The sequence below is a fragment of the Cygnus atratus genome, chromosome 5, assembly GCF_013377495.2.
Source record: "Cygnus atratus isolate AKBS03 ecotype Queensland, Australia chromosome 5, CAtr_DNAZoo_HiC_assembly, whole genome shotgun sequence".
NCBI classification, from domain to species: Eukaryota; Metazoa; Chordata; class Aves; order Anseriformes; family Anatidae; genus Cygnus; species Cygnus atratus.
Window position 1 is genome coordinate 37942183 of NC_066366.1, and position 20985 is coordinate 37963167.

The 20985-nt window shown below is 43.6% G+C and overlaps 1 protein-coding gene across 8 annotated transcripts in view; it reads left to right on the plus strand.

Moving 5' to 3' along the window:
• The window catches only part of MOB2 (MOB kinase activator 2), a 112003-nt gene extending 91573 nt beyond the window's left edge, over positions 1–20430 (plus strand). For 5 of the 8 annotated variants that reach the window (XM_035539102.2, XM_035539101.1, XM_035539100.1 and 2 more), the window contains exons 2-5: positions 9669–9829; positions 11042–11135; positions 17324–17448; positions 19110–20430. In XM_035539102.2, the coding sequence (XP_035394995.1) occupies positions 9669–9829; positions 11042–11135; positions 17324–17448; positions 19110–19420 (691 nt within the window). In that variant the 3' untranslated portion in view covers positions 19421–20430. Of the gene's footprint in view, positions 1–3677; positions 3703–4716; positions 4853–9668; positions 9830–11041; positions 11136–17323; positions 17449–19109 lie in introns of those variants that run through there. The other 3 variants (XM_035539097.1, XM_035539096.1, XM_035539098.1) reach the window with 2 other exon arrangements.
• The last annotated feature ends 555 nt before the right edge of the window (positions 20431–20985 follow it).

The window sequence follows — 20985 nt, forward strand, 5'->3', positions numbered from 1 at the left end:
GCGTGCGCCTGGGAACTAAAATGAGCTGCATGTTAACGAGACAAACCCCAGAGCCCAGCACTCCGGCCCCTGTTCTCAGCTGGAAAGCTTGTGAAAGGGCCAGGTGGAGATGCTGCTGGAGAGAGTCACGGCAGCAGAGCCTCTCTTGTCCCTTCATGCCCCGTGCTGGGCTCTGCTCAGGGCAGGAGGCATCGCATGGGGCAGAGCACCCCGAGCGCCACCTTCTCCAGCAGCCCTTTGCTCCCTCCCGCTCAGGTTTTGCTTTGCCTTCAGAGCTCGCCCGCAGCTGGAGAGCTAAAAACACCACCACAACGAGAAGAAACACCACCCCGAGCCTGTCATACGCTCGGGCCTCTGGCACCTCTGACGCAGTGTTGTGCTCTGTAGCTTGTTCTGAGCGCTGGGTAAATTAATTGTTGCAACACTCTGACTCTGTGACCTACTGCATCTCTTACCACAGCCCTGATCTCGCTCCACGTAGAGCTCTTGAGAATAAACATTAGGAAAGATGTGTCCTTTTACTTTCCTAATCCTCAGATTACCAAGAACCCGGCCCGTGCTAAGTCTCTTGGGAAAAGGACCTTGCTGAGTTTTCCCGTTGGCAACCTCCTGGTTTGGCTACGTGGGGGCTTTTTGGCACGGAGGTAGAACAACAGTTCAAGAGGAAGAACAGGGTGGTTGCTTGGGTAGGATAATTTTCTGCGTTCCTGCTGGTGAGTGGTTCCTTCTAACTCACGTCACGAGTAAATACTCTGCTCTTCTGCCACGTCTCGCTGGGGCTCTGCCCTCTCCCTTGCTGCCTGGGGGTGCCAGGACCAACACAAGCAGTGCCCACCCCAAGGCCCCGGTGGAGACAGTGGGGAGGTCAGAGGCACCCTCTCCTGGTCGGGGAGGAGTTCTGGCAGGTACACAGGGAGAAGAAAGGAAGCCCTAGTGCAGTGTGCATTACCACAAGAATGCATGCTGCGCATTTTTGCAGCATTAGCTGAGCCCTTCGCAAGCCCGGCCTTGCCTCCATAGCCGTTCTTCCCAGAGCTGTGCTCTGAAGAAAAGGGGGGGTCCTGTGGCCACCAGCACCTCCCAGGGAGTTGGTGGCTTTCAGAAGGCAAATGACACGTAGCTGCCACCGCAGGGGGGGGCAGGCACGAAGCTCACAGGGGCTGGACAGGCAGAGGAGAGAGAGGTGTTGGGTGGTGGGAGACCCGGGAAAGGGAAGGGAAGCCGGAGGCACAGCGTGGGCAGGTGCCCCGTGTTCCCCTCGCTTTGCCAGCAGCACCAGCTGGAGCTCGGTTTGGCCCCGCAGAAGTGTTTTGGGCTTTGTGCTGAGAAGCAGCATTATGAAATAAGGTTATGGCACTTGTCGTCCTTAACATGCCTGCCATGCCTTGGCACCGGCTGCGCAGCGCAGCATCCGGAGGCCGAGCAAAGATTCCCTTTTAAGGCAAAGAGCCACTCTGAGAATCCAGGAGAAGAAGTTTCCCTGGCATGGAGGGTACATTCTTCTTTCCTCCTCCCCTTAAGTAAACTATTAGTAACTTTGAAAAACAGAACAAAAATGAAGGAGCAGGGCCAGGAATGCTGCTCAAGACATTTTATTCGGCGCGGCCCCCTTAGAGCTGCGCCGTAACCTGGCCCTGGAACTGACCCAGGGCAGGAGCTGGGAGGAACGGAGCTGGGGTCCCGGGGTCTGTCGGAGACCTGGAGCGAGAGGAAACGAGAGCGGAGATGGTCTGGAAGTGCACAGTCTCCTTCCGATCCCCAGGCCCTGGAGAAACAGTCTGACCACAGCAATCCGTGAGCAATTGTCTTGCAGGATGCAGTGGGTTTGGGCTTGCGTCCTAATACCTTGCAGTCTCCCTTCCCCTGCTAACGGTCTTTTCTTTCCCAGCCCTGAATGCGTGCATGGACGTCCAGGATTCGTGGTCTGGGTGTGCTGTCACGTGGCATTTTCAGCTGAAGGCTTAGCGCTGGTCTTGGTTAAAACAGGACCTGTGACTGCAGAAAACTCTCCACAGGGATACTAAATCTGTATGGTTTTAAAGGAAGTCCCTCACTTTCAACTTCAGTGAAGTTCAAACAAGGCTTTTAATTCCGCCTTTCGTGCCTGCTGTACAGACAAACAAAGGCACTGAGTTCCCAGAAGGTGACTTTAAGGTGACTGCGGCCTTTAAGCCACCAGTCCTTGCGCCTCTCAGAGGGCAAAAGACTGCGGACTGCTGTGGGAGGTGGGGTGGCTGGGGTAGGAAAACAGTATTTGAGAGTTTGTGGCTGGTGTGACCTGCTGCTTCGCTGCTCGTGCTGGGAGGTTGTTGCTGGGAATGACATTTTAGCTCATAAAACTGTTTCCTTCCTGCCATGAATAGGTTCTGGCGTCCCATACTTGCGCGGAGCGTTTCTGACCAGAATTTAACTGATAACTTCTTTCCGGTAAAGTGCTATGGAAAAAATAGAAGATAAGCAAAGCTGGGAGCAGTTAGCCTGCTTTTCCTTGCAAAGCTGCAGCCTTCAGGATGGCTGAGAGCTTTGTTTCTTTCCTTTCTGCAAAGGGGGAGTGCGTTAGAGGGAAAGAGCATGAGGATTCGGAGTTTTTACTTTCAGATATTTTGTTTGCTCTCCTGTTCCACGCACTGCCTGTGATTCCTTACCCCGAGAAGGGAAGGGGAGAGAAACTGCAGTGAAAACCTCCAGCATGCTTTTAATTTTGAATTACAACCCCCTATTCACTGCAAGATGTAAAAACGTGAAAGTGGTCATAAGGATTGGCCTAAGAGACACCGTTAAAATGTTGGCTCGCTGCCTCACTAATTCTGCGTTGGCTTGTGTTTTAAGAAGCTAACCCCCATCCTCAGATTACCAAGAAAGTAGGTTTTGCCAAGAGTACTTTGTAATACTTCATCTGTGGAGGATATTTTAAAACATGGTATTTCAGAAAGAAAGGAAAAAATTACAGGATGAAAATCAAAGGCAGAGATAGTTTGATACATGCAGTAATGTGGTAGTCTGGAGGAACACCTGAGCGAGGTGTGATACGGTGTCACTGTTGGAGACTGTCATTCTCAGAAGGCTGTTTCCCATGACAATGTTTTGGTCAGGAATGCAACAATTCAACCCTAAAATTTCCCTGCTTGTGAGCCATATAAATTGTAAAGCATAAGCTAGATACTTGAAAATAGCCCACTAAAGCCTTAGGTATATTTTCTTTATATTTTGTAACATTCTGTGGGCATCTTGTTTTTGATCTTCCTTAAAACAGACTTTTCCTTTTGTGCTGCTTCTGTAGGCATTGCTATGAACTTCAGGCTCTCACCCTCCTCTCACCAGCACTGAATACATCAGCTAGATCGTCACACCTGAGAAATGTTCTTTTCTAAATTTTCTGGTGATTCCTGGAATTATACCAGTTAACCTTGGGTAATAAATAATAGCAGTTATTAAAAAATATTAACCACAAAGTAAGCATCTTTGTGTTGCAAGGTTCATAATCTGTGGTAATTTTCATCCCCGCAGACTTGAGGTGCCTTGTGAGTTTTGAAGTTTGCAAGCAGGGAGAAATTCACCACTTAAGGCCTGCTGGTCTTGCTCTGTTGATTTTCAAAGAGAAACCAGCATCGTTGGGACCTGGCTGGGACCTGAAACTGGTGCAGGATCCACAGGGCACAAAGTTTTGCCTACAGCTCTGGTTCCTTGCCATTATGTTTTTTGGTAGGATATATATATATATATATATATATATATATATTACTTTTTTAAAGTCACTTCAAAGTGACTTTAAAGTCTTTTTAAAGTCACTCTCCCATATGGTGTTTGTTTCTGGAAACAAACAAACAAAATAACCTTGGATTTGCCACATTAAAAAGAAGAAAGACACTGGTGACTTGTATTTTAAAAAGAAAAACTAAATGGCCGTTCACCCCAGGGTATAGAGAGTTGGGTGTGAAAGGTGTAGGAGATGGTGACTGAATCCTCATGGTTTGACCCTGAGAAGGCTGCAGTTTTCGAACTGGTGTCAGAAACTGCCCAGCTTGCTGGACACAGCAAGATAGGGTTAGAGCAGTGCTGGGCAGCTGGTTCCCTCTGGGAAAAAGGAGTCCTGAATTGGTAAAGATCTTAAAATGCATGATCAGTTTAGTGAAGTTTGGCATTTCATAAACCACGGGCGTCCCATCTGTGATCAAACTTGTAATAAATGCGTCTCACATACCAAAACCATGGACGCCTGGTACAATTCCAAAGCGATGTGAACCAAATCAGGTTAAGGAGCATGTCCGTGCTGTGGACGCTGTGTCCCTGACACATCTTCAGCTAAATCAGATAGCTTCCCGTGTGCTTCTTTTGAAACAAACAGTATCAGTTGAAATGGAAGCACGTCCTTAGTGTTTGTACAATGAATAAACTTTGAACCTTACAGCCAGTTTCTGGTATGAAAGGGGAATAATACTTTCCTCCTATGGTTTTAAAACTAAATACCTGGATGGTGCTTTGAAGATGCTCCAGAGAAGGTTTTTAGACCAAGAAACTACTGGGCATCTGATCAAGAAGGAAATGAGAGAGAGAGATTAGAGGAGAATCTTGATTAACTGAGACAGGCTAACAGAGCAACCTGGGAAATTGGCGTTTGTGCTTGATCTTAACGAGGCAGTTAGTCCAGGAAAAAGATCGTTGTGGCCCAGCGGGCCTGTTACTCGGTGGTGTTGTCTTACACGTCTCTTTCTCCAGTGAGATCCAGGCAAGCTTCCAGCTGCTGTGTTTTCTCAGGTGAACACGAGGCTGAGTACAGGACGCAGCAGGAGCAGCAAGGAACGTTCTCTCTGGCTGGAGCCAGTTCGTGTAACCTGCTGTTAAGACGCTTCACGTGAGCAACCTCTCTTGTGCCATCTCCCATCCCTTCTCCCTCTCTGAAACTTCTTCCTGGGTGTGACTTGGCCTGTGGCATCATACTCAACCGAGTGCCTAACACCAACCACACACAAACCTATCTCCTGGGACTTATCTGAAGGATTAGTTTGTACTCTGGTTTACCTGTCAATGAAAGCTGCTCAGTGCTGTCTCCATAGTTTCCCTAAAGATGTCTCTTTCCTTAATTAGTAGCCAAGCACTGATAGGCAGGCTTTGGGCTAACCTTGGCAGACCTCCACCATGGTGCTGCATAGCAGTTCTTCCTCCAGCTGCTTTGGAGTTGCATTGATCTGACAAATAAGTGCTAAGATACATTGAACAGAATTATCTCTCTCTCTTTTTAAGAAAAACACAGATAAACAGGAATCAGGACTTCTGTTGGCTTCAGTAATGTTTTGAAAGATACTGCCCTTTTAGTGGTCTTGCATGACATTTAGTTACGTTTTCCAGTAAATAATCTGTAGGTGATGGATTGTGGTGTTTCCTGGACAGAACAGTAGGTCTCCACAGCTCTTGACGCTTTTCCTTTCCCTGAAAGCAGGCTGAACGAGCTGTTTTCGAACATGCTGCTTTATGCTCGCTGCTGTAGTCTTCGCTTTCAAGGGAGTTCTGGGACACCTCAGAAACGGCAACACAATTTTTCATATTTGTGTGCTTCAAAATGAAAAACTGAGGAAGGCCTCTTGCATGTAAACACGGCAGCACGAAGGGAATAACGGATGGTTCTCTTTGCACACTTGGAGTTGGCTCCACGTAGGTGGTGTTTTCTTACAGGCCTTTGAAACAACAGGAGTTTGGAGGGAGGGGAGAGCAGAAGCAAGGAAGCAGACTTCTGAGCTTTATGCTTTCTGGTACTTCTGTTAATTGTGAACGTCTGAGCCTTGGTTTATCTGGAACACAGAGCTGTTACTTGTTGACTCTTCATCATACAGAATCGTGTTTCTTGACCTGTTTTCTCTGTACTGCTGTATGCTCCAGCTTTGTAAGTCTATAAAGAAAATGCTTTAGTATCGACCACTATTGACAGTTTCTAACCTAAACCTACGGTTTTGCAACCCAGGCTGAGCATGATTAAATTAATACTACAAAGTCTGATTTTACAACCTGAGTCGTGCCTGAGGGAAGATGTGTGGTCCAATTTAAAACCTGGCGATGTTAAGACTGGAATTTATTTTGTTTGTACTTAAAACATTTGAGCCATGTAATATCCCAAGCAGGTCATGAAGATCTGCTGGTAGAAACAATTTTCTGGGGTCTTGTGTTAGTCCTCAGCAGCTGCAAAAGGTTAAAAAGAAGTTTGTGCTGCAGATGATACTCGGACATTCAGGTTTCAGTGGTGTGAGTAAAACCCCCTGGGTATCGGTGACACTTGTGATTAGGGGCCTCATTGCAGGCTCAGTGATGGTATTCACGAGTCCGGCTCTTTCTTAAACCCAGGCAGAGCCTTGGGAAGATATTGTTTGAGGCGATCCAGTTCCAGACTGAGGCAGTTGTGGAAAGCCTTGCAGCCTGTTGAGAAGTGCCTGCATGTACTAATGTGTGGGAATGAGTTGGTTTTGTAAAAGGACCACGTATAATCAGCACATTTGTGAACTCTATCTAGCGTTGAATGTTTGTTGGGTTTCTTGGAGAGAAGATGCTGAAGGGAAGGACAAGGTAAAGGCGATGCACGTGCTCTTGCTGGAAGGCCTGCCTCGGCCTCCCGTGCCTGCCCTGCGTGCTTTCCCTCCAAGGCCTGGCTCCGTCACCTCCCCATCCCTCCGTCTTTGACCCCCGTCCCCTAACCCCTCCTCTCAGAAGCTGCTCTAAGCTGATGTGGTGCAGCCCTGACCTGGGGACCTTGGTTTATCCTGGAGTAAAGCAAAGATACAAACTCTGTTCTGTCCGCACTGCTTCGCACCGATAGCTTTCCTCCCCGGGTGGTTAACGCGGTTTGTCAAACCAGTCTCTTATGTTGAAGGTATTTTCCACCTCAGTGTTACTGAACTATAACTCTCTTTAGCTTCTTAAAAAATGAACTTATCCTTCAGTGTCAGAATCCTGTTCCTCCCCCCTAGATAAACGAACAAAATGGCAAACCACCCAGCTGAAAAAAAAAAACAAAACAGCCTAAGAGTATCTTCTGGGTTGACCTTAGTATTGTCTGTCAAAGGCCCAACGAAGATACGGCAGGGAACGTGCCAGGCCTGGCTTTAGCAGCCTAGGAGTAAGGCAGCCTGTGCTTGGAATTAAGCAAATTAGTGGCCTCAAGTATTTTTGACTAGCTCAGGGCCAAGTGCATAGTATCAACTGGATTTATGGTGTTTGCTGTCAGGGTAGGGTGGTTTCAAGTCTTAGCATGGTATTCCTGCAGAAGGAAGAGGACAAACATGTTGCTTCATCTATTATAAAGTCAGGTTACAGGCTATCCAGCGAGACTGTTCCTTCATGCCATTATGTTTTCCTTGGGTATTATCAAGTTCTGTGAAAACCTGCAGCCTCACGCCCAAGCATAAATGAAGGACACAGAATCATACCTTTAAATACCTTCAGTGCCTTCCTGCAATTCTTTCATGGTCGTTTCTTTCTTATCTACAGGTCATTTTTACATGCTGAGGTTCAAAAGCAATCTTGCAAACGTAAGGGTTTGAAGACAAGAATACTTAGCTAAGAACCAGGATCTAAGACATCCCTTTGGGCACCAGCTGTAAGAATTAGTCCAGGTTGTTTCATTAAATCAACCCAAGGGACATACCTTGCCGGCTTCCTTTGAATTGAAGGGCATTGCAGTGGAAAAAGGAGGTGGCAGGGAAATGTGCAAGAGAAGCAGCTACACAGTAAACTAACTGGTCTTTGTAAATACTGGTTTTAGTTTATTCTCCTACTGTATATGTAGTCTTTAAAAGGATATTCATGTCACAGGCACCCTCTCTCTAATGGTGACATTACATGTGTGGAAATGCAGCAGGACCGTCTTTTCCCTGCTGGAGAACTCTTTGCGATGGTTCCTGTGCATCTGTGGCTTGTGAATACATTGTGAGGGTGTAAGTGTGTATCATGCTGCCATCATGAAGCTTTCTTTGATTTCTCCTCGCAGATGGCCTTCCTTCCTGGTCATAAAGTCCCTCCAGTCTTAGGTTACTGCTTAGAGGGAAGTATGACAAGGCTCAACCCAAGTTCTAGGCAGTAACCAGTGGCAGTCCCGGTAACTGAGCTGTAGTAAGCTATGGCAGGCATTCCTCTCTTGTAGAAGGCAAATCAAGGTCTCTCCCTACTACTGCAGTGTTGAAGATGTGGACCATGAGTCATTCTGAAGATAGGTTTAATGTACATATCAGTAAAGAGCCCATAAAGAGAGAAATACAAAGAATTATACCTTCTTTGGGGAAAGCACTGATGCGTAAAACACCATTCCAGGAAAAATGTGCATCCCAACCTCATAGCAAAAATCAAGCACTTATCTTAGGGGCGCAGGTGGAAGATTTTTTCAAGTGTGCTAAGAGCCATAATGTGAGGTCAGTTTCCTTTGGATGGGATCCAGATGAGTTTCAGCAGCAAACTTAACACACTCATCTGCAAAGTTGGGCTTGTCTTGATTTCACAGACGCTTAAAAACCTGCTCTTTAACCAAGAAAATCTGGCATTAAAAAAAACCAACATCTCCTTATGTGTATGTGGTAATGCACAGTGAGTATTGCTTACTGCACGTGTCCCTCACCATGAAATACATCTTCTGTTTCTGGTTAGCTGGAATTTATACCTAGAAATGCATGGATTTGCAGCTGTTTGACCACACAGCCTAAAAAAGCCAAAGTGCTGACCCACTGTCCTTCCTCAAATGTCCGTACTGAGCCCCCACCCCAGGAATATTGGTTGGGTACAACAAACGCTTTAGAAAATGGAGAAGAAATGTCACAATATGCTGTGGAGGTAAATGCACTTTATGGGATTCTGGAATGCCCTTTGTCTGCTTTTATAAATACAAGCAGAGGGTTATTTCATGATGCAGTTCTGCCAGTAGCTTTTTGCATTGGATTTTGCAGGATTTTCAGGGAAAAAAAAAAACTGAACTAGGATCAGATATAATGGGAGTTGAGAAAGGAGGTGTTTTTGTAGTTGTCAGTGCTTCTAGCTGAAGTCATAAATGCACGCTTCCAGAAGATGTGTGGAATACCAGAGAATGTAGTGCCATAGCACCGAGAAATGCTGTGGCTCTGAATAAGCAGTGCCAGCACATCGTGTGGAAAGAGCATTTTTCCAAATTAGAGCTATCTTCTTGCAGCAGTCTGCTTTTACTGTCCCTCAAGCTCCCGTTCTGCAGGTGACAGCTACCTGTGATGCAGCAGGTTGTTGGTATACTCACATCAGAGCAGCTCCTTTGGGCACAGTGCCATGCTGCTGTCACGACTGTTCGCAGGTGTACAGAGAGACTGTCACTCTCCCAAATGATTTGCAATCTAAACTGACAAAAGGACAATGGAGACGGAATGGCTCAGTCTCAAGTTTCTTAACCATTCAAAACTTTCCTAGTAACGTGAAAACAGTGATTGAATCAAATGCACTTTCTAAAAAACAATCTTTTGCTTTAATAAACAACAACAAAAAAGGTTAAGTTGATCGGAAGGAAGTCAGGAGGAGCACTATAAACAGGAATAAATATAATATAAATACAAATGTATTATAATTTTTTAAAATATAAATACAGGAGTTTGTATAAACCAACTTCTTTCAGGTTTCTATAGCTGTTCATCAGCAGTAGAAGTAACCCTTCTTTTCTTTTTAATCTCTTGCAGGAAGTCCAAGGGAAAGCCAAACGGTAAAAAGCCAGCACCGGAAGAGAAGAAGCTTTACTTAGAGCCAGAATACACAAAATCCAGAATTACTGACTTCGAATTTAAGGAGCTAGTGATGTTACCACGAGAAATAGACCTCAACGAGTGGCTAGCCAGCAACAGTGAGTATTGCGATTGTATAGCTCTGAGGTTGCTGTCCACACCCAAGAAGGCACTCATTCACTGTTTCTTTTTACTGATTTCAGTGCTTAGAAAAACACGCAATGACTATTTATGCGTACTGCATAATGCATGTCATTATACCTTGCATAGTAATTAAGCTGTCTTAACATACAAACCAGCTGTGCTCAGCAGCAGGGGAGGCTTGATGCGTTTCTTCCTTCCAACTCACCCACAGTGGCACTGAGGGCATTAGGGCTTCTGATGCTCTTTTGAGGACCATCGCTTCACCTTCGACTGCTCTGCTAAACCTGCTGGTTCAGCAGGTTTCTGACTCAAGCTATTGGCTTTCCAAAAACACTGTAAAAATGCTTGTTTAGTAAGACTTATATGCAAGGCAGTTATGCTTAAAACCAGACGTTTTGATGTCTTTTGGTTAGATTTCTGTTCTCCGTTCCTTCCAAGCTTTGGAGGAATTACTGTGAATTTAAACCATAGTCAGGCCGGAACTCAAAGAAGTGACTGAGTACTGTGACTGAATGCTGTATCTGTGCATCTCAGTTCTGATGTACGATACTTTTATGTGCTGCTGCTTCATCTGCCAGTTCTAACCTGCAGCCTCGACCCAGTCTTGTTTGTATTTTCAACAGTATGTGGTAGTAGCAAGAAAGTTCTTTAAACTGCACCAGGAAGGTTTACAGAGGCTCGTTAAGAAAACTGAGGTGCCCCAGAGGAGTAGCAAGATGTTAAATATCTTAGGAGATTTTTAAAAAGTAGAGTTGTACTAGTTTTCATGCTTTTTTTTTAAGATATGTCATTAGGATTGTTAATGTTGTTTTGTAGCCACTGTGCATTTTAAGTCTGACTTCAAAATAATGTAGCAAATCGTTTGCCTTCAGCTTGGAGTAGAGTATTCTGCTGTAAAGGTAAGGCTGATGATCACAGAGACACTTTCCAGTCTTGCTGCTTAGTGAGTAATAACAGCTGATGCATCATGGCGCTTTCATCTTAAATCAAAACAAGAGCTTTCATTCTCTGTACCTCTTTGTTTTGCAGTTCATCATTAGACTCGTTTAACTAAATCATGTTTAAATATATACGCAAGCTCCAAGACACTGAGGTCACTTCACTTGATCTATTTAAATAATTGTCTGGAGGACAAGCAGTGTTTGAAAGTACTTCTGAATTTCTTTTCCTTTGTGTTTATTTTTCAGCAACAACTTTCTTTCATCACATCAACTTACAATATAGTACAATCTCAGAATTCTGTACAGGAGAGTCGTGTCAGACCATGGCAGTGTGCAATACGTAAGTCAGTATTTACTATTACGGGCTTTCTGTGAAGTCTTGAGTGTGGCCTGGGGGAGAATATTGGTGTTAGTTGGCACTGGGCAAGCACATCTCTTCATTCAATCAGGATGTGGAAGCTGTGTATCCTTTTCCCTCCCCTCAGTAGTGAAGTGTGGTGGCAATGTGTTTTTGTGAAAGACTAGGAGGACCAGATCTTTGACTGTTCTGAGCTGGTTTTATAAGGTCAGATCAGAGAGGCAAATTGCCATGTGTTTAGCTTGGAGGGAGGAGAAGCAGAAAAAAGGCAAAACTGTCCTTACTGGTACCACTGCTGGGATTCCAGAGGAGGCAGGGAAGGATAAATGAATTGTGAAAACCTCAGCGGGTGCTTTTGATATCCAGAGTACTGACAGAGCACCAAGCTGCTGATGGATAACCTCGAGCCTGACGTGAGCCGCTGGCTTTCTGCCTGAGCCCCTGGGCACAGAGGGCACAAGTGGCAGCTTTGCAAAGAGCACAGAAAACGTTTTGGTTTGGCGCTCTCCCTGTGTAGGGCTTAGTGGGCTTTTTAAACATTGACTAACTGTCACTTATGAAAGAAGGCTTTGTAGTTTTGCTGTACATGGTGAATATAAGAAAAAGTTACCATAAACTCCTGCTCTTGATTAGCACAGTCCAACATGATGGAAAATGAGATCCACTTGAGTATGAATAAGTCTGTTGTGTTTTTTTCTCCAGCACATGTGTTGATAGTCCCATTCTTCCCTCCTCTTGCATTTCCTGGGATTAATTTAGTTAAGATGGATTTTAAAGCAGAAGACTGAGCTGTTAATGTTATAGTACATCAAACAGGCATCCTAGGAAATGTATGGAACAGAACCAGAGCTCTGTATCGTATCTCTAATGATAATTACTTAGTGCTTAAAAGGAATCCTTGCGTAATGTACTAGGCTATCTTGTACACTTGAAGTTAATATCAGGGGCCTTCTTTGAGAATGCTCTGAAGAATGCAAAGTGTACAGAGGATATTTTTGCATGTAAAAGTTGGAAAGATAACTGTCAGTAGAGAATTAAAGGCTGTGCTAGGGGCTTTGAAAGCAGGCTGGAACAGAAAGTAATAAATCTCTGCTGGACTCAGATTTTATCAAAAGTAGACAGTATGTCTCTAAATGAGAAATGGTGATCAGTAAAATGAGTGTTTTGTTGATTCTTGCTCCCAAGCTTTCTCATGTTTTAATTCCTGATGTAGCACTGGCTGTCCAAAGGACTGAGCTTAACTGTTGATCGGCTTGTCTGATGGGAAATGTTGACTAAAAGGAGATGGTGGTGAGAGGCTAGTCAGCATTGCTCCATTCTGCTGTATTGACTCTCAAACAAGAGTTCTCTGTAAGAATAAATTCTCTGCAGAATAAAGAAAGGAAGTGTCTGTAGGTGGCTCCAGCTGCAGTCTGTATTTTTAGTGGTGAGGACCAATAGCTGAATGTTCCTATCCTTTGTTTGGAAAACTGAAAATTGCACTACTTGGGAATAACAGGAAACATGGCTACACTTGTGTGAAACGCTTGAAATGGTTTGTGTTTAACTAAATCAGAACAACTTCAGTTATCTTCCTGTACTTGGGGGGCTGATGACTGATTCATGTTGCATATTTCATTCTGCTGTGAAGTGTGCAGGTTAATCTAGCTCTATGCCTCGGTGCAGTTCAGTTTAGAAGACCCTGTTCATAATTGTGTTCTCCAAATATCTCCAATGACAATTCTGGATATTCCTTATCTTTATGTTCTGCCTTTCCTCATTCTTCTTTTTTGGAAGAGAGATGCCTAAACACGGAGAACTGCCTCAAAGATGCATGCTTGTTTATGTCCAGCTGTGACTATTACAAAGCTATACGTTCCCCCTGACTTTTTAATTTTAAAATCTTGCCCTAATGAAGTAAGGTTAAACGGGTGCTTGTTGTGTAGGAGAAACACCAGTTGATATGATTTGTCCTGCCTCTGACCTGTCTGTAGTACATGAAGAACATCACCTAAGCATTAGAGTCAGTTGCTGATTAGCCTGACAAGACAGCCCTGGTCTGACCTTTTGTGACTGTGGTGTGTACGCGTTCAGCAGCAGCAGCTACCTGTGTTAGGTTGCCACATCATGCCAGTATTTTGGAATAAGGGTGATGTTTGCTGGTTTTTGCAGTGTTGATTTCTTTAGCTCAGTGTGAAGTTCTGCATTTGTTCCTCCTATATGCTTTCCTTGCCCAGTTCCCCGAGGCGTGTTTTGGATTACACCCTTCTGGTCATACCTAAGGAAGGCTTTTTGTATTTATGGCTGGGATGTTGAATTAACAATGCAGAACAGGTTGCTTGTCTAGTTTCTTTGCATTCAAACTCACTGCAAATACTCAATCCTAAGTTTAGAGGACTTACTGGCAAAATAAACACAAGTTGCAATTTAACATTCGAGGTAAGGTTTTAACATCTCAGAAGTTCCAGCCAAGTGACAAACTGCAGACAGATGCAGCTTTCAGCTCTCTGTCAGATATATGAGATAACACAGCCATCTGCACACAGTGAGAAAGAGAATTTCTGCCTAGGGTCATAAAGAGACATCTGACCAAAGCTTAGTCTCCTTGTAGGACAGATGGAAGCATTTGCTGGCAAGGTGGGATAATGGCAAGAAAAATACGGGAATGGCCAGTTATCTTTGAAATTTAGTGAGGGTCACCCAAATGTAACTTGGGAAGTCACTTTATTTTGCTCATTAATATGTTTATCGCTTGCTGTAAAGCAGGTACTATATACATTATAGATTATTATTATTATTAGGCAAGCTAAGGTTCCCCACCATGGCCTGTAAACTGGTTCTCTATAGCTGACATTGGGGCAAAATTTCTAAAAAGTGCTGAAGTGAGTGGATAACTAAGAGCCTGTGTGAGTGCTGTTCACTGGGTTGAGATTACAAAACTCTCCAGGCAGAAATTAAGAAATGATACAAATTTCTAAGCAGCCTACAGATAAGAGTGAAAAGTCTCATTTTGGTCCATTAAAACCCCTTAAGGAATAAGGAATAAATTCCTTATTACTCATTTTTTTCCCTAATCTTGCAATCCATTTCCTGTCTGTGTTATCCTTAGTGACCCTGACTACAGAAGTTCTTTGCAACTCAAACTTGCATGTTCTGTAGTGTCTTTTTCTTCAGTTCCCTGAGCTTCTAAACAGTGGCTCTTTTTTCCTTTTTTTATTCCATCTAAATGTTGTTTTGCCCCATCAAACCATCAAAGCTATTCCAAGTTGCTGCCAAGCACTGTATTACAGCCCTTGCACTTTATACCATTTGCTATCCTTCCTTCTTCATAACCTGTCTTCTGGTATTTATAGCAGGACTGTCTCACCTTCCTTTCCAGACATCGTACCTCTAGCGCATTTGCCTCTCCCTCCTTACAGAAGCTTTTCCTATATACTAAAGTAGCCTCTGGTCTGCCATGGCTTCTCTGTGTGCAATCACAGCTGTATGGTCCTCCTTAAACTCGCCAGCACAAAACCAGAATGTTTTGTAGGGAAAGGGATAAAATATGTACACATATTAAGACATGGCACTGTGACTGACTCCGTATTTGTTTTACTTTATTTGTATAACAGGCTTTTCTATGTTAAACCCATTAGTAATTGTTCCCTGGGACTTAGAATGGAGCTGCAAACTCCTTGTGCTCTCCATACTGGGAAAGTTTAAGTTGCCAAAATTTTACATATGGAATGGAATCAAAATCTGTATCATGTAAGCACTTTTTGAAAAGTGCCTTTAAGTGTCTGTCTTCATGTCCTTTTTGCTCCCCATCCCTTGCCTAATATGGGGCTGTGCTGTCACAGAGCCAGTGGTGGAATGCACTCAGACTTCTGTGCCCAGCTGAGCCCCTCGATGGCCCCAACCTGGAGATAACTCCAGCGTGGTGGGAGCTGCTCCCTGCCTGAGATGTTTGTGGCACGCCAGGGGCTCCTTCCTTTCTTTCTTCAAGACACGTGAAGACTTTGTTCACAGAGCTTGAAACACAGGGAAGACAAATGATTCTTATCAAACAGGACAATCCCTGTAGTTATCCCCTTACTCTTAATGATTTTTCTGAATTCCCATTTTGCATAATCAGCTTAACTGTTAAGGAAAGGCAAAAGGGATGTACAGTGGGATGTTGTAGCAGATTTATTCACTTACGTTTTTGTGTAAGTGAACTTGCACAGTTGCCAAACTGTTTCTTTTAACTAAAATCCAATTATCCAGATTTGGGTTTGTGCCTAAGGGCAACTCCAAACTGTGAGGATTTCTGCAGCATGTAGGAACTGCTGAGGAGCAGACAGTCCAGTCTGCTGCTGCTCTGGTCTTAAGACCCAAAATAAGTCAAGAGTTGCCTAGAACTGCCTTCCTCCAGCTTAACACAGGGCTAGACAAAGGAGGGAACATGGCTTGGGTTTGCACACTACATTGTGCAATTCCCTACATGTGGATTGTATGAAGGAAGTGAGCAGCAATGAGCAGAGCCCACCCCTAAGGCCCTAAATACTAATGTTGATGCCTGGCATAGCTCTGCAAAGACCTTTTAACTCCTCCTGTTTCCATTCACTTATCTTTTTGTGCCCTTTTGCAGGCCATCCTGCTATCTCCAGTAAACAATGGAGTGACCAAGCACCACATGCTGAAAATGCACTGAAAGACCAATTCTAAACCTTAGGTGTCTGCAGAACTACTTTTCAATTGTCTTTCCTCTCGTTAAAGTCTGAGCTGACTTCTGTACTGTTTCCTCTTGTCTTCATATGGCTTGGGGCATGAACTGTTCCTTACTGTCTTCACGTCACCTGCCTCAGGTCCCTGAAGAATGTTTCCAGGCAATGAAAACAAGCTGTCAATTAGAACTTTTCAGTTGCTACATACCATTTTTCTTCAGTTGCTTCAGGACTATTCTGCTGGTCAGTATATGTAAAACTCCACTTCCCAAGTGGCACCTATAGGTCCTTCTAGTTTAACACAGTCTAGTCCTGTTAGGTACAGAAAAAAACAACATTGAATCTTTATCTCCTTGCCAAAAAAATAAGTGTCCAAAAGTGGACAAACTTCCCACTGAAGAAAGAAAAATGTTATCAAGCAACTGAGAAGTCTAATACAATGGATTTCTTATCAGTCTCATAATGGCCAGCACCTGGAGCTTACACTGTTTGAAGGAAGAGTTCAGGAATTGGAACTCAGATAACTCTAACGTGAAATAGACAAAAAAAAAGTTTTTCAGATAAGGAAATCAGCAAAACCATTTCTTACAGTGGATAGCTGCTCTTGGTAACAGGCAGCGTGCTTTCAGAGAATCACGGAATGGCTTAGGACATCCACAGCTTCTCTGGGCAGCCTGTTGCAGTGCCTCACCACCCTCAAATTAAGCACCCTTTAATTAACCATGATTTAAAGAAACAAAAAAAGAAGGAACAAAAGTTTGAGTTCTTTTACAGCCTTCAGATTCCTCTCTCAGGTGACTGCAATAGTTATTAGAGAATGTTTCTGTTTTATTTCAGTGGCTGCAGCTGATCAAGATGATAATTATAGTTGCTTTTGAAAAGCCTCACAATATGCTAACTTTTCCTGTTCCTTTAAAATCCAACAGGATTATTCCCTGGTGGCAGTGTAAAATGTAAATTCCACTGGTTTAGGGTGTTTGGAAACAAAGGAGCAGGCTTTTGAGGCACATATAGGTAGGGATGTCCAAAAGGACCGTGAAAACATTCCCCAGATAGAATTTTGGAACAGGCTTTGTACTGTTCAAAAACACTGCAAGTACCTCAGAGCACCAGCTTTGAAAAAGCTGGTGTTTTGGAGCCACCTTCTGTCTATTTAATAATACTACACTACAAGACTAATTTTTGTTTGATGATGTATGATGTTAAACATTAGAAGTTTTATCACTTTTTAAAAGGCAGCAGCGTTACAATAGTCATATAATGCCTTCCTGTACAGTTTTATGGACTGTAAACCCTCAGTTTGTCATGGATAGGTAGCTATCACTGCCCCTCCTGGGAGACTTCAGCAGCCTTTCTGTGCTTGGTATTACTTGGCAGCGGCAAGTGATGATCTACTTCAGTAATGTTGCAGTTGTTGTTTTATATTATTTAGACACTAACCTCTTAGGAGTTGAGCTGAGGATCCGAGGTACAACATGGTGACGCTGTCGATTCTCTCCACAGACAGTACTACTGGTATGATGAGCGGGGAAAGAAGATCAAGTGCACTGCTCCTCAGTATGTTGACTTCGTCATGAGTTCTGTGCAGAAACTAGTGACAGACGAGGACGTCTTTCCAACAAAATACGGTAGGCTTACCTTTGGGCAGGTGCTTCCTGGGGCTTTTTGCAGATGCCATAAGTAAGGTGGAAGTTGGCATATATGCATTCAGCATACATATTAATACCAGATAACTTCACACTTCTTTTTCGAAGGGAGATTTTAATTTTGGTTCATTTGTACAGTAACAAAGACCTGTGCTGTTGGCATAGGAACTGGGGTGAAAGACTCCCCATCCTGTCCCCTTGGCTTACATTTCATCAGGACATCTTTTTCTTGAAGTGCTTCAAGATCGTCTAGGAAAAAGCCTGTATTCAGAGAGGAGAAAAACTGTCAGTATGTGGGTATTTAACACGGTGCATTGCTAGTAAAATTTAGCCTTTTTGGTTTTTTATTATATCCTTTAGAGCCCTGATGTATTAAGGGGGAAATAAATTGCATTGTCAGGAATGTGGCTAGTCTTCCTTGCCTAACAGATTGTTTAGAATCTCCTATCCCCTCCAGAAATTAAATAAGAACATGATTTTTAAGGACTGAAAAGAAACAAAAGTAATTTTAACTCAATTTATAACTTAACAAGATAGCTACTTGCAATGCCTTTGATTAAGGGGAAAAAAAACAGAGACTTGTTGAGCAGAAGTTATTGTAGATGGGCTTAATCTGGACTAAAAGCAGCTGGCTTCTTGAGTCCCTTCACCAGATAGCTGGGGAACTAGGATGTTACAGTATCATGCATGTTCAGCCAACAGCATTTACCTATAAGCATCTGGAAGGAGGCAGTGCCCAGTAAGCCAGGTGTAGTTTGAGTTTTTGTTGTTATTTTTGTTATTATTGTTTTAAATATGCTAATTCAAAAGGCAACAAGGCCTTTCATGTAAGTCACTGTGTCCAGGGTGTACTGTAGACCAGTAACATACTTCCTGTTGTGCATCACGCATAGGATGGCAGGTTTTTCTTTTTTGCTTGCCTCAGTTCACTTTCAGCATCACCAGCAGTGGTTGTCCAACAGTTGTCTTTTACAATGAGGGCAGAGTAATGCTCCAGCAAGAATCACAGAATTGTAGGGGTTGGAAGGGACCTTGAGAGATCATTGGGTCCAACCCCCCTGCCAAAGCAGGTTCCCTAGAGCAAGTTGCACAGGTAGGCAATCATTTGGATCGCACCTGAGAGAAGGCAGCTAGTATTTCCTTCCATTTCTTCGCCCATTTGATAGAATTTCAATAATGAAATGAGGGAAGTCTGCCAAGTACTTTAGTTTCCATTTCGTGATCTGTTAAATGGTCTCATAACTATTATGCACTTTCAGCAGAAAATCTGTTCCTCCTGGACAAACTAGATAAGAACCCAGAAGAACCTCTCATTATTTTTACAGCCAGTATCAAAAAAATCGTGGTTTAAAGAATGATTACATTTTCTTCCTGATTTTTGAACCTTGGGGTTTAAAAGCTTAACTTTAAATGAAAACACTTAAAACCTTAGACTCTTCCCCTTACATCTTGTAAAAAGAACATGTTGGGAAGATGATACAGGGCCCGTGAGTTGCCTGTGAAGTTACTGCCTTTATTGCCCATGAGTTGCCTTTAAGGTGGGCTGGTTGCACTTACCCACAGCCTGGCCAGGACAAAATGCTGATGTGGAGCTCAAGGTGACCAGCTGGAACTGTCACGGTGTTTCTCTGTCTTCCTTTCAGGCAAGGAATTCCCAAACTCGTTTGAGTCCTTAGTGAAGAAGATCTGCAAGTACCTGTTCCATGTGCTGGCCCATATTTACTCCTCACACTTTAAGGAGACTTTGGCACTGGAGCTGCACGGACATTTAAACACGCTCTACACACACTTTATCCTATTCATCAGGGAGTTCAACCTGGTGGACCCTAAAGAGACCACCATCATGGACGACCTCACAGAGGTCCTCTGCAGCAGCAGTGGGAGCAGCAGTAACGGGAGCGGCAACGGGAGCAGCAACAGCGCAGGAGCACAGAACCACGTGAAAGAGAGATGAGCCCTCCTACAGGATCTAAACTAACATTAAAAACAATATTATATATTATGTGTGTATGTGTATGTATATGTTCAGATATACATACAGACATATACAGCAGTGAAAGCTGAAAGAAATTATGCTGCCACCACAGGACGTGTAGTCATATGGGACTGTATGGAGCTTTGGTTTAATGCGCCACCTGGCGAGAAGTTGCACCAATTTTATTTTATTTTCTGTCCACTCCTCCTTTTACCTATTCAGATGGATGATGAGTGCTGTTTTTAGAGAAGAGCCAAGCTTGAGAGTGGGGCCACTCTTGGCTTTTTTTGTTTTGTTTTGGTTGTTTTGGTTTTTCTTTCTTTGGTCTTGAGTGCAAGCCCTTTGTCTTTCTAGGATGGTGGTCCTGCCATTTTAAAATTATCTATTATATTATAAGAAGTGACTTTTACTTTGAAGTGGCTTAAAATGCAGATTTGTTTGTTTGGTTTTTTTTGGGAGGGGGGTGGGGTGGGGTGGTTTTTTGTTTGGTTTTCCATAGACTGCCCCTTACCCCCTGCCAAAAACTCCCCCATTGAGTGCATCTTGCCCTTTGCTAGCTTGGAATGGGAAGCAACTCCTGGCTTGACTAGAGTAGCAACTAGGGGCTTGCTACGTGCTGAGAGTGGGCATGATTCTCCAGTTGTCCCATCTACCTGGTCACAACGTGTGAACATGCAAGGGATCCACAAGCCTTTCTGCTTATCGCTCCTACAAAATATATGCTCTCTTCTCTGCTCCCCCCCACCTCCTCTTTTCCCAGGCACATCTCTATCAATAAAAAGCGTGAGATCACTGGAGTCTAAAACTTACCATGTGAAGAGCCACCACCATTTGCTTCCTGTTGAATGGAGGCCCGGGGAGGGAGGAGAAGGGTATATTGAGTCCGTCACCGCCTGTGCTAGAAAGATGGCTGTTGGCATAAAATTATATTGTTGGCTTATTTTAGTTCATCTGTTCTATAATAATAAAAACAAATCTATCAGTCATAAGTTTTGGTTTTGTGTTTGTAGCGTCAAAAGTCACTGGAATTCACCCCAAGGCTTCCCTTTCACCACTGATGCAGTTAACCTTGCTGTCAGCCAGCTTTATGAACAGTTCTGAGTCTTCCACCCTGTAATCTAGCATTTATAATCAATTTCTTGCCCTTTCTGGTATTGCTAAGAACCTCCTCCCCAGGTAAACCTGCAGACCCAAGGAAAGGGACACATGGAAAAGAGCAAGTTTCCTGTCTTTGCATACTTAAATACTGTAAATCTAGCGGGCTCCTGGATACTTTGCAGCAAATAGTGTATCACAGTATCTGGATCAATATTGTGTCTGGACAGCAATATTACTCTTTTTCTTACTATGTCCACTGAATTCTGGCACTCCAGATTTCCAGTTGGGAAAATGCCAAATTTTGCTTGCAATTGTGCTTCTACCCAACCTGCAGCAAACACTCTTTGGGAATTGTTTGTTACCGCTTTTAAATCATTAGCCTGAGGTATATACATTATTAATAACTGACATGGCATGAATCCTAGAAAGGTTTCGTGAATGAGCTC